This window comes from Bufo gargarizans, chromosome 1, assembly GCF_014858855.1.
Source record: "Bufo gargarizans isolate SCDJY-AF-19 chromosome 1, ASM1485885v1, whole genome shotgun sequence".
NCBI classification, from domain to species: Eukaryota; Metazoa; Chordata; class Amphibia; order Anura; family Bufonidae; genus Bufo; species Bufo gargarizans.
This window is the reverse complement of record NC_058080.1, coordinates 460,075,748-460,090,019: the sequence shown is the minus strand read 5'-3', so window position 1 is coordinate 460,090,019 and position 14,272 is coordinate 460,075,748. Positions and strand designations below refer to the sequence as shown.

The following is a 14,272-nucleotide window of genomic DNA, read 5'->3' as shown; positions in this document are numbered from 1 at the left end:
AGTGAGGAACCTAAGATGTCTGTGTGTCAAACTCTACAGAGACAAGATGTGGCTGAAATACTCTACATCAGAGGAGACATTACTGTATGTAGGATGTATATGGTGCTAGAAATGCTGGGGCCATTTCAATTTTCACCTCAGGAAGCAGTAGGCTAGAATAGGACCTGATATTGCTAAGCAATCGCCTTGCCCTGATAGTAATATGACAGAAAGAACCATGATAGATAGATAGATAGATTACATCAATTGAACTTTCTATTTGTGCAGGGGGCTAAATATGGAGTTTTGTATGGGGCCCCATGATTTCTCCCAATGTGGAGTGAATGGAAGTGCCAGGTCCTCTCCTTTTATTTTTAGGGGAGATAAGCCACAGCCAGAGATATCTTGCAGCAGTTTACTCCATTCCATTCAGGACACATTCAGGATTTACCAATAACACAAAAGCCAAAATAATATTTAATATGCTTTATGTGGCATACTCACTTTTTTCTTTTTCAGAACGTCAACAAACCTGTGAAAATATAACGATACATAGATTTACAATTTTCTTTCAAACTCATAATCTACAGTAATACATTTATATTCATTTTTAGTCCATGGTTATCATAAAAAAACATATTTAGGGTTGGCTGATTCTATCAAAATCAACATTAGGCCAGGGACACATGACGAAGCCGTAAGGTGAAACGCGCGTCGAGGTTGTGCGCCCAGGGTCCGACCGTCCACTCACCACCATGTCCTCAGGTACGTTCTGAGTTAGTATCGTTTCACACCGTTGCTTGGGACTTCTGTATACATCCATAGTGAGTCCCTCAACACACCCATGGTGCATATTATCAAGATTCTTACTTCTATCCGAGTACTTGTTATTTCCATGGTCTGCTTTAATTGTTCAAGTACTGTGTGTAGTGTGACAAAGCTCTTTTGCTTACCTGGTATGGTCATTTGCATGATTTGTGCATAGTCCTACTGCGGTGACACTACATCTGGCCATCCAGGTAATCCCTGAGCTTTTACTATCATTAAATGGACTGTACCTTTCTGTGTGTTATAACCCACAGATACATTGGTGTTTTTGTGGTACCTGTGACCCTGCGCTTCTCTGTATCCTTGCATTATCTGTAGTTGTTCCATCCTTTATACTTTATAATAAATTTATACTTTTATACATCATTTCCACTTGTTCGTTTTGGTTTACCTTAGATGTTTTATGAGTGGTAATCGTAGCTGTCTGGTTGACAGGTGGCCTTCTGTAGGTTAATAACAGGGACACATGTAACAGAAAATCCATTGGGGAAAAAAAATGCACAAAAAAACCCACATGGATTAGATGAGGTTTTTGCTGCAGAAAAGCCAGCATATTTCACACTCTCCATTGAGAAGAGTAAAATGCGCAAGAGAAATCCGCTGTATTAAATGACATGCTGCGGATTACAAACTGCAATACTGCATTTTTTCTGCCTGTTTTTTTTTTACGCAGCATGTGGATGAGAATTCAGAAATGTATCCACTGTGCTGATACTATAGGGGGGTGGGGAACCTTTTTGCTGTCGAGGGCCATTTGGATATTTGTAATTATAATTTGCGGGCCATACAAAATTTTGGCTCAAAATCACTGATGGAAATCACATACCAAACACTGACTGTATGAATAAGGCCCCATGCACACGGCCGTGTTTCACAGCCGTGTGCGGGCCGTGGAACCGCGGCCTGGATCCCTCCTGAGAGCAGGAGCGCACGGCGTCACTGGTTGCTATGACGCCGTGCGCTCCCTGCTGCCGGCACAGTACAGTAATACACTGGTATGATCTATACCAGTGTGTTACTGTATTGCGGCGGCAGCAGGGAGCGCACGGCGTCATAGCAACCAGTGACGCCGTGCGCTCCTGCTCTCAGGAGGGATCCAGGCCGCGGTTCCACGGCCCGCACACGGCTGTGAAACACGGCCGTGTGCATGGGGCCTAAGACATGACTGTGTGCAGTGTCCCGCATCTCTCTTCACCTTCTCATTGCATTTTAGTCCTCTTACAGCTGAACTTCAAAACTTGAACTTTCATCACTGATGAAAACTATTTACATTTCAAAATTTAGGTTTATTGGACCCAATAAACAGTCAGAATGACTGACTGTCAAAATGTCAGCATCACTTGGCAATCCTGTGTAATGAGGCATCCTCTTTCTTTTAGGCTAGGTCTACACGACGACATGTGTTGCGCGCCAATTTTTATAATGGTAGTCTATGGTGTCGCACTGCGACATGCGACATGCTACGACTGCGACGTGACAGTCGCAAAAAAATACATCTTGAATGTTTTTTTTTTGTGACTGTCGTGTCGCAGTCGCAGCATGTCGCAGTGCGACACCATAGACTACCATTATAAACATTGTCGCGAGACATTGGTGCGACAAAATGTCGCCCGACAAATGTCGTCGTGTAGACCTAGCCTCAGATCCAAACCAGCATCTAACTCAGGGCTCAGGATTAAGCTCAAGTGATTGAGGATTGAGCTCAAGTGAAGGGCCTTCTGAGCTCATTTGGATTAGATCCTCCCGTGTAGAAGTATGAATTGATTGCATACTTTTTATTTAATTCTGTTTTGGGCAGATAAACCTTCGTTCACATGGGATTAAGTTCTGCTTTTCAATATTACCATCTTGGGGTATATATAATTTATTGATCAACTTTTATTAAAGCAGTTCTCTGGGCTTTTAACATGCTCGCTGCTGCTATGTCTATGAGCAGCGCTCATGAAGAGATACGGGAGGTGGCACTTGCACACAGCTGATCGGCAGGGGGTGTCGGGTATCAGACCCCACCGATCTGATATTGATGATCTATTCTGAAGATAGGTCATCAATATTAAAAGCCCAGAGAACCCTTTTAACCCTTTCTTTGGGGAATAAAAAAAACAAACAAACAAATCTTTCCACACCTACCACTTCGAGCACCGATGGGGGTTGCATAGCATTATATTGATTTATGATGCTATGTAACCCTGACAGTTCTGGATTTAACACTGACATAATGCTGTCAGTGTTATACAATACATTCCAGAAATGCAAAGGTTACATAGCATCATAAATCAATACAATGCTATGCGACCCCGGCAGTGCTGGGAGGTCAGGATGGGTGTTCTCGCTAACACGAGCTGCGAGTTCAATGTGTGGACCTTGCTCATGTGAAAGGGACCTAAAAGGAAATATATAATGAAGGCAAGGTTGCAATAAACCCAATGTTTATTGTTTCCTTATGTGTCCTCCTGCTCTTGTCCAACCATTTGTCTGTGTATACAGGACCTCCTTCTTCTCTTGTTCCTTGGTTCAGCCCTTCTGTGTTCCCTGTGGTGCTTTATGATCCCTGCTTCACAGCAGCCTGCTGCATGATCTTCGGTAAGGGCCTGTCTCCTGTGATCCGGCCTCCACGTTGTCTGCACTGAAGGTAGAAATCTTCAGAGCAGCGTGGTCTCCACAAGAAGAGGCAAGGAAGTGTGCCGTGAAGGGAGGAAGCCGGGGAAGGGGAACAGCACAGGGACCTCCTGATAATGTATACGTTATAGTATACAGTCAGACTACCCAATTTACTATGTGGATGCCGAAGTGTTTAGGAAGGCAGAGTATTGTACTTGTGTACTCACAAGCTTGCCGTCCTCGCTTCCTGTTCCTCGCTGGCTGGCGGGCTGGATGTCAGGGGATTGGTTCTTCTAACAGATGTGCCTAGCGTGGTGCGTCTGCTGAAGGAAGTTTCCTTAAAGCTGCAGCGCATCGGTGGGACAAGTCGCAAATGGCGAGAAGACTTTTAAATTCCTGGTCGCATTGGCGAGTCTGATACCCTATACTGTGCCCCCTACTTTGTACTGTGCCCCCTGCCGCATACTGTGCCCTATACCCTGCACTATTCCCCATAAAAAACTCAGTAGGAGGCACAGTACAGGGATATAAGGGGATACCCCTGTACTGTGCCTCCTAAGCTCTACTATTCCCTCTTATACCCTATACTGTGCCTCCTAACCTTTACAATGCTCTCTTATACCCTATAGTGGGCTTCCTAACCTGTGCTATGCCCACTTATACTCTGCATTGTGCCCCCATACCCTGTACAGTGACTCTAGTCATAACATGTATTGTGCCCTCTTACACTCTATACCAGGGATGCCCAACCTGCGGCCCTCATACTGTTGCAAAACTATAACTCCCAGCATGCATTGACAGCCTACAGCTATCAGCTTACAGCAGGGCATGATAGAAGTTGTAGTTTTACATCAGGTGGAGGGCCGCAGGTTGAGCATACCCCTGATCATATACTGTACTGTGCCCCTTATACTCTGTTATTCGGTCACTGTATGGTGGTGTTATCTAGTCACTGTATGGGGTGCTATCCAGTCATTGATTGGTGGTGTTATCCAGCCACTGAATGGGGGTGCTATCCTGTCACTGTATGGGGGTGCTATCTAGTCACTGTATAATAAAAAATAAAAATCTTACTTGTGTGTATGGCAAAACGGCCTGATGTTAAAAAAAAGTTATAGCTAAAAAAAAGTGTCAGTTGGTCAGCAAGGGGGAAAAGGGGGGAGGCGGGCACACAGTTTGCCTGTATGTGGCTCTGAAATTCCTGATGGCAGCCCTGGTGCCACTTGACTTACTTTCATATTCAATTAAGAAAATACAGATTTATGACATTAGTGAAGAGCATTCTGGTTGCTTCAACCACAAAATGGACTTCGGTAAGTCGGTAAGTCACATCAGATGCTGGGTAAAGTTGTAAAACCAGAATCTGATTTGAAATACTATACTAATCCTAAATACATATAGTAAACTATCTGTAAAACTTATAGCTTTCATATATTTTTGATCCTTTGGTCATGATAGCCTATAATTGCTCTAAAGCACCGTCTATCATAAAGAAACCAGAGACTTGTAATTTCGAATTTAGATTTTTTTTCTTCAATTCAGTGTAAAGTCATTAAAGTCCTATATGGTCAGAGAAAAACTGTTTTTGTTGTCCATAGCAGCCTATCTTTGTTTTACATTATGCTGTGCTGTGATTAGGAAAAGATTTCTTTTACACAGTTTTCATAAATCTACCTCATTGATTTAACTATAGTTATATGAATTTTACAGCAGTTCCACTAAAACATTTGACCATCTCATAATCAGCTATAGAATAGGCAATGTTTTTATAGTACCTTTCTGTTTCCCTGATAGATTCTTCAGTAGTTTCACTATATTTCTCACATATATCATTACGATCCATGCAAACCTTTCCAATAAATGCCCTTTGACCATACTGACCTGTGGGAAAATAGAAGAAAAAACTAATATTCATTATCTGCCCATTTTAGCCCCTTGTGAGGCATGCCTAGCTACAAAAGGACATCTAAATTCAAAACCTCCAAATTCCAGCACTCTGAACTGTAAACTATGCATGGTACGATGATGGAGTTTGGTACTACAAAACACTAGAATAAGCCTCCAAGGAATGCATGATTTACCCCACTTGTATTGGACCATCAGTGGTCAGCACATCTGGAATGTAACTGTGACCCTTATCACATTCTTTCTTCCAACTGCGTTCTACAAGTCATAACTTTTTTGCTTTTTCTATTCTCATAGAGGGCTTGTTGTTTTTTTGGGGAAAAGTTACATTCACAATAGCACCATTTAACTTGCCATATCTTGAATTGAAAAACAGGAAAAAAAACTGAACAGGGTGACTGAAAGCAAAGAATACAATTCCACCACATTTTTTGAGGGGTTTTGTTTTTGTGGCTTTCACTGTGCTAAAATAAAAAAGACAAAACAACCTTATTCCGCATGTCAGTACAATTACAGAAATACCATATTTAGTTTTTTATTAATTATTACTATTTGATATTTAAATAAAACTTTTGAAAAAATGTTTTTGCCTCGCCATATTCTGACACCCAGAACCTTTCGATATTTCTGTCCTGTGAGTAGGGGAACATGTTTGATCAAAGGGGGCCTGACTGTTGGGACCACTAGCAATCAAGATAAGGGGGTATTGCAAGTGTCGCCACACTGCTCAACGAGAATGGAGTAATGGTGCACATGTGTGTCCTCTGCTTCATTCACGTCTATGGGACGGCCACAACCACTGCACTTGGCAGTTCCACAGAAGTGAATTGTGTGGAGGATGCATCAAGGCTTCATTCTCATGGGGCAGTTTGGTGGCACTTGCATACCCACGTTCTTGTGATCTCTGGGGGTCCCAAGCGATCAAACACTTATCCCTTGTCATGTGTATAGGAGATAAGTGATATTAGTGGCACAACCCCCTTAATAGTGGTACTGACCAGAATGTCTCCAAGATCATTTATAAACTGTTGATAGGACCCATTACTCTTTTTTGTGGCACTTCACCTAGAATGACTACCTCAACTTAACACGTATGTGAACTGAATAGAATTCAGAAGGTAGAAATGGAGTTCTTACTTGCAATGTCAGCCAGCAAGATGGAAGCATCGGTATGTATGGTAGCAAAGTAACAAGCTGTTGTTGTGCCATTTCTCAACGTTCTTCTCTTAAAAAACAAAACAAAAAAACAATAATGCATTAACATCTCAAAGCATGATTTCCAGGAATGTCAACATCTATAGGGTATGTATTAAAGAGTATAATATACAGTACATGTATTGATAGATCTCAGCAGATGTTATAAGTTACAGTATTTTGTAACATATTTTATGAGGTAGTAAAGCTCCATTGAGCTCCCTCTAGTGGCAGCCTTGTGCTTCAGAAATGTATGCATGTGACAAGTCAGTGAACCCATAAAGAAATATCTACACACAAGAAACAGGCCTGAGAACTCTATCAGAATATAGCATTAAATAACTCTGGGTAGGCTGGCACATTAATTTATGTAATTAAATGTACATTGTTCGCAGCAGCCACGTGCCTGTATGGAAAATTATCACTAGCAGGGGCCGTCTTTATCCCCCCACAGACCACGCAAATATGTGGGGCCCCAGAGATCACAGGGCCTCTGCTATGCACTACAGTCAGCTGTATTGGGGGTAATATAGGGGTGCCTCATTACTACTGGGGCTTTAGTAAGGGTATTATATGGAGTCCTTATTACTACTAGGGTCACTATATGAAGGCTTTTTTTCACTACCGGAGGGAATACTGGGGACCTTATTACTATTAGGGGCGCTACAGGAGGGGCTTGTTACTACTGGAGGCACTGTGGTGGACTTTACTACTACTGGGGATTTTATTAATACAGGAACAGATAGAAGCTAGCTGATGGGGCAACTTTGCTTAGGGTCCCCAGAATGCCAAATCTGCCCCTGCTTGTAAACAAAGATCAGCGGACAGCCATTGAAGCATCAAGCAAGAAATTTAAAAGCGGAGGTGTGTTTTTAATTTTATTTTTATTACATTTGCTGCTTTTTGGACAACACCCATAAGTTCTCTGCCAGGGGACCGTGTGAATAATTCTATTGAGTTTGGTTGTTAGAGGTCAAAGTGAGAAAATACCAAAATATTTTTTCTATAGGTGAGAGTCTAATGTAAAATTAAATCCATACAAAGTAGATATGATTTATAGGTATTTTCTATACTAAATATTGCAACTACCAATAAAATTGAGAAGTACAGAAGAAAGCTCTGATTTGCTCAGTTGCCCAAAAATAACCAATCGTACTTGCAATGTACTGAAGCAGTTAAAACATAGAAAATACATTACTTAAGCAGACCTACCACGACGGCATTGTATATATTCCTAGCAATTTCTACATCTGAGAATATATCTTCTGTTGGAAATGTAGTACATGCCAGCCACTCCAGAAGAGGCCTTTCCATTCCTGTTCCAATAAACATATACTGGGGTGCATGGATATGGGTATCAATCATTCCTGGCATAAAGAATTCACTAAAATTATAAAGCATGATACATTAATACAAAAAGGACCTGAGTTTTTGACCAGCTTATCAATAAAACTGTAGACATTAACAGGGAGTATCATGGAAGTTTTTTTTTATTACCCTCCCCTTGTAATATTGGAGAGGGGGGCAGACAATTATCTCTATGATGGAGGTTTTCTATGAAGCTGGCCATACACATTTGAAGCTGAAAGCATCAATTTCAGCTGTAACAGTCAACCATCTAATAAATACGGGGGGGGCTTCCTGATTCTCCCTCAATGGAAGATGTCAGGGACGAGAAGAATCATGCTGGTGGATTTTTAACATTCCTGACCCTTTTGTTCTCAGGGGAGATAGTTATGAGGCGACATTGTGGCATTCACAATCTCTGATAGTTAGCAAAGGCTAAATGACAGCCTTGGTTGCCACCTGGTCAGTAAACCTGGTCTTGAACCCAGGACCTGCTGTATGGAAGGCAGTGAGCCACAGGGTCTGACTAAAAACCTCAATTCTTCACATGCATAGTGTACTGATATCTACAGACAGATCTCTATATAGTAACTGCAAAATCTTTAATGGCACCAAAAAAATTGCAATGACCACATTTTTGGATTGCACTTTATGAAATAAATGTCACAAAAACATCCATGATAGGAGCCGAAGAATGATTATTATAAAGCTGTGTTTCCATAAATTGAATGCCACCTGATGGACCTCACTGACTATAATAGGATTTGGTTTCCATCAGTAAACCCAGCATTTTATGAGACAAGTGTTACATGCAGCACTATTGTCTCATATTTCTGAAGGAATCGGCAATGGAGGTTCCTCCAATACAAATGTGGACAGAATCGAACATAGACTTGTGTGCATGTAATCAGTCAGATCATATTTGCTCTCTGGTGGTCACATACATATAGGAGTAAAAAGGTGATCGCTCGCTCATCTAATCCCCTCAGCAGATCATTAGGCCATTTTACTGATACCGCAACCCAGACATTTTCCAGCGTCCAGATCACAATGTCAGATTAGTGACACTGAACACACGTCGGTGACGTCTTCATGTTACATTGTCTTCCTGTCCATACTAGATCTTTAGGGTACAAATGCAGATCACTTCTGTACCAATACCCATTACACACTGCAGTAATAGTGATAAGGACTATCCCTAGAGAGGAATATTAAATATATTTCTGACAGAGAAGGTTTCCGCCAGTCAGAACATTTTCTCTCACTGAATGTCACCATAAACAGACTGCGCAGACTAACCAGTTGGAGCTTAGGCAGTGTAAAATGCCAGTTTTAGGCTCTGATTTCCATAGTGGAGATCAGGGCCTGAAATCTCCATTTCCCCCTTTGTGCTCCTGATGTCCCTTTGTGCCCCTGATGCTGATTGTTCCCAGTGTTCCAAATGCTCCCTGTCCCCCTGTTGCTCCCATGCGATCCTCCATATGTATGCAATTGGGGCTCAGGAACAGAGCAGCCGCCATCAGCAGCGAGTCATCCAGACTTGCCATGTATCTAAGCCTGATCAGACCCTGAGAATCTGATCAGGCTTAGGGCTAATTCACACGAACGTGTGCTGCCCGTTGCCATATTGCGGACCACATTTGCAGATCCGCAATACACGGGCACCTTTCCATGTGAATTCCGCATCACGGATACGGACCCATTGACTTCAATGGGTCCACAAATCTGGAAATGCGGAACGGTAGCACGGAACGGAACACTATGGAAGCACTACAGAGTGCTTTCTGGGGTTGCGTTCCATGCCTCCGCACCGCAAAAAGATAGAACATACTCTATATTTTTGCAGAACGGAGGGATCGCGGACCCATTCAAGTGAATAGGTCCACGATCCCCATGCGGCTGGGCCGCGGTCGGTGCCTGTGCATTGGGGACCGCAATTTACGGTCCACAGCATGGGCACAGGCTTCACACGGTCGTGTGAACGAGTCCTTAGTGTCAGTGTAAAACTAACAGTACTATCCTCTGTCATAGAAGCGTATAGCAGGGTATAGTACAGCCATCAGCCCCACTAGATCTTGAAGAAAAAAACTTGCAAATATGAAAAATTAGAAAAAAAATACAATTTAAATAAATAAAATAAAAATTTAAAAAATAAGATAAATTGCCGTTTCTCTTATTCACTAATTTATAATTGCTTAAAAAATAAACTACACGTAATTGGAATTGCAGTGTCTGTAACAACCGCATCTATAAAAGTCATGTTACTAATCCCGTGTGGTGAATTCCATTAAATTTTTTTTAAAACAATGACGAATTGCTGTTTTTGTTAACTCACCTCCCCCAAAAAATTGTTATAAACGTGATCAAAAAGTCATATGTATCCAAAAATTATTTCAATAAAAACTACAGCCCCTCTTTCAAAAAACAAGCCCTCCCACAGTTACATTGGTGAAAATATATAAATGCTATGGATGTTAGTATATGGCGATAAAAAATATAATTTATTTTTCATACAAAAGTGATTTTATGCTGAAAAAGTAGTAAAACATAAAAAACTATATGAATTTGGTATCTCCATAACTGTATCAACCCACAGAATAAAATTATCATATTAACCACTTAAGGACCACAGGTTTATACCCCCCTAGTGACCAGGCCCTTTTTTACAAATCGGCACTCCACAACTTTAGCGGTTTATTGCTCGGTCATGCAACTTACCACCCAAATGAATTTTACCTCCTTTTCTTCTCACTAATAGAGCTTTCATTTGGTGGTATTTCATTGCCGCTGACATTTTTACTTTTTTTGTTATTAATCGAAATTTAATGATTTTTTTGCAAAAAAATGACATTTTTCACTTTCAGCTGTAAAATTTTGCAAAAAAAACGACATCCATATATACATTTTTCGCCAAATTTATTGTTCTACATGTCTTTGATAAAAAAAAATGTTTGGGCAAAAAAAAATGGTTTGGGTAAAAGTTATAGCATTTACAAACTATGGTACAAAAATGTGAATTTCCGCTTTTTGAAACAGCTCTGACTATCTGAGCACCTGTCATGATTCCTGAGGTTCTACAATGCCCAAACAGTAGAAAACCCCCACAAATGACCCCATTTCGGAAAGTAGACACCCTAAGGTATTCGCTGATGGGCATAGTGAGTTCATAGAACTTTTTATTTTTTGTCACAAGTTAGCGGAAAATGATGATGATTTTATTTTTTTTATTTTTTCTTACAAAGTCTCATATTCCACTAACTTGCGACAAAAAATAAAAAATTCTAAAAACTTGCCATGCCCCTCACGGAATACCTTGGGGTGTCTTCTTTCCAAAATGGGGTCACTTGTGGGGTAGTTATACTGCCCTGGCAATTTAGGGGCCCAAATGTGTGAGAAGAACTTTGCAATCAAAATGTGTAAAAAATGACCGGTGAAATCCAAAAGGTGCACTTTGGAATATGTGCCCCTTTGCCCACCTTGGCAGCAAAAAAGTGTGACACATCTGGTATCGCCGTACTCAGGAGAAGTTGGGGAATGTGTTTTGGGGTGTCATTTTACATATACCCATGCTGGGTGAGAAAAATATCTTGGTCAAATGCCAACTTTGTATAAAAAAATGGGAAAAGTTGTCTTTTGCTAAGATATTTCTCTCACCCAGCATGGGTATATGTAAAATGACACCCCAAAACACATTCCCCAACTTCTCCTGAGTACGGCGATACCAGATGTGTCACACTTTTTTGCTGCCAAGGTGGGCAAAGGGGCACATATTCCAAAGTGCACCTTTCAGATTTTGCAGGCCATTTTTTACACATTTTGATTGCAAGGTACTTCTCACACATTTGGGCCCCTAAATTGCCAGGGCAGTATAACTACGCCACAAGTGACCCCATTTTGGAAAGAAGACACCCCAAGGTATTCCGTGAGGGGCATGGCGAGTTCCTAGAATTTTTTATTTTTTGTCACAAGTTAGCGGAAAATGATGATTTTTTTTTTTCTCTTTTTTCCTTACAAAGTCTCATATTCCACTAACTTGCGACAAAAAATAAAAAATTCTAGGAACTCGCCATGCCCCTCACGGAATACCTTGGGGTGTCTTCTTTCCAAAATGGGGTCACTTGTGGCGTAGTTATACTGCCCTGGCAATTTAGGGGCCCAAATGTGTGAGAAGTACTTTGCAATCAAAATCTGTAAAAAAATGACCGGTGAAATCCGAAAGGTGCACTTTGGAATATGTGCCCCTTTGCCCACCTTGGCATCAAAAAAGTGTCACACATCTGGTATCGCCGTACTCAGGAGAAGTTGGGGAATGTGTTTTGGGGTGTCATTTTACATATACCCATGCTGGGTGAGAGAAATATCTTGGCAAAAGACAACTTTTCCCATTTTTTTATACAAAGTTGGCATTTGACCAAGATATTTTTCTCACCCAGCATGGGTATATGTAAAATGACACCCCAAAACACATTCCCCAACTTCTCCTGAGTACGGCGATACCAGATGTGTCACACTTTTTTGCTGCCAAGGTGGGCAAAGGGGCACATATTCCAAAGTGCACCTTTCGGATTTTGCAGGGCATTTTTTACACATTTTGATTGCAAAGTTCTTCTCACACATTTGGGCCCCTAAATTGACAGGGCAGTATAACTACGCCACAAGTGACCCCATTTTGGAAAGAAGACACCCCAAGGTATTCCGTGAGGGGCATGGCGAGTTCCTAGAATTTTTTATTTTTTGTCGCAAGTTAGTGGAATATGAGACTTTGTAAGGAAAAAAGAAAAAAAAAGAAAAATCATCATTTTCCGCTAACTTGTGACAAAAAATAAAAAATTCTAGGAACTCGCCGTGCCCCTCACGGAATACCTTGGGGTGTCTTCTTTCCAAAATGGGGTCACTTGTGGCGTAGTTATACTGCCCTGGCAATTTAGGGGCCCAAATGTGTAAGAAGTACCTTGCAATCAAAATGTGTAAAAAATGGCCGGTGAAATCCGAAAGGTGCACTTTGGAATATGTGCCCCTTTGCCCACCTTGGCTGCAAAAAAGTGTCACACATCTGGTATCGCCGTACTCAGGAGAAGTTGGGCAATGTGTTTTGGGGTGTCATTTTACATATACCCATGCTGGGTGAGAGAAATATCTTGGCAAAAGACAACTTTTCCCATTTTGTTATACAAAGTTGGCATTTGACCAAGATATTTTTCTCACCCAGCATGGGTATATGTAAAATGACACCCCAAAACACATTCCCCAACTTCTCCTGAGTACGGCGATACCAGATGTGTGACACTTTTTTGCAGCCTAGATGCGCAAAGGGGCCCAAATTCCTTTTAGGAGGGCATTTTTAGACATTTGGATCCCAGACTTCTTCTCACACTTTCGGGCCCCTAAAAAGCCAGGGCAGTATAAATACCCCACATGTGACCCCACTTTGGAAAGAAGACACCCCAAGGTATTCAATGAGGGGCATGGCGAGTTCCTAGAATTTTTTATTTTTTTGCATAAGTTAGCGGATATTGATTTTTTTTTGTTTTTTTCTCACAAAGTCTCACTTTCCGCTAACTTAGGACAAAAATTTCAATCTTTCATGGACTCAATATGCCCCTCACGGAATACCTTGGGGTGTCTTCTTTCCGAAATGGGGTCACATGTGGGGTATTTATACTGCCCTGGCTTTTTAGGGGCCCTAAAGCGTGAGAAGAAGTCTGGAATATAAATGTCTAAAAATGTTTACGCATTTGGATTCCGTGAGGGGTATGGTGCGTCCATGTGAGATTTTATTTTTTGACACAAGTTAGTGGAATATGAGACTTAGTAAGAAAAAACAAAAACAAAAACAAACAAAAAATTTCCGCTAACTTGTGCCAAAAAAAATGTCTGAATGGAGCCTTACCAGGGGGGGGGGGGTGATCAATGACAGGGGGGTGATCAATGACAGGGGGGTGATCACCCATATAGACTCCCTGATCACCCCCCTGTCATTGATCACCCCCCCTGTAAGGCTCCATTCAGACATCCGCATGATTTTTTACGGATCCATGGATACATGGATCGGATCCACAGAACGCATGCGGACGTCTGAATGGAGCCTTACAGGGGGGTTATCAATGACAGGGGGTGATCAGGGTAATCAGGGTGATCACCCCCCTGTCACTGATCACCCCCCCTGTAAGGCTCCATTCAGACATCCGCATGATTTTTTACGGATCCATGGATACATGTATCGGATCCACAGAACGCATGCGGACGTCTGAATGGAGCCTTACAGGGGGGTTATCAATGACAGGGGGTGATCAGGGTAATCAGGGTGATCACCCCCCTGTCACTGATCACCCCCCCTGTAAGGCTCCATTCAGACATCCGCATGATTTTTTACGGATCCATGGATACATGTATCGGATCCACAAAACGCATGCGGACG

The 14,272-nt window shown here is 41.7% G+C and overlaps 1 protein-coding gene across 2 annotated transcripts in view; it reads right to left on the bottom strand.

The window, feature by feature from the left end:
• GDA (guanine deaminase) overlaps window positions 1-14,272 on the bottom strand; it is a 143,872-nt gene that overhangs the window by 55,676 nt on the left and 73,924 nt on the right. For both annotated transcript variants that reach the window (XM_044272948.1, XM_044272957.1), the window contains exons 3-6: window positions 7,720-7,891; window positions 6,451-6,538; window positions 5,184-5,289; window positions 484-511 (exon numbers count right to left, since the gene is read on the bottom strand). In XM_044272948.1, coding sequence (XP_044128883.1) covers window positions 484-511; window positions 5,184-5,289; window positions 6,451-6,538; window positions 7,720-7,891 — 394 coding nt within the window. The remainder of the gene's footprint in view (window positions 1-483; window positions 512-5,183; window positions 5,290-6,450; window positions 6,539-7,719; window positions 7,892-14,272) is intronic.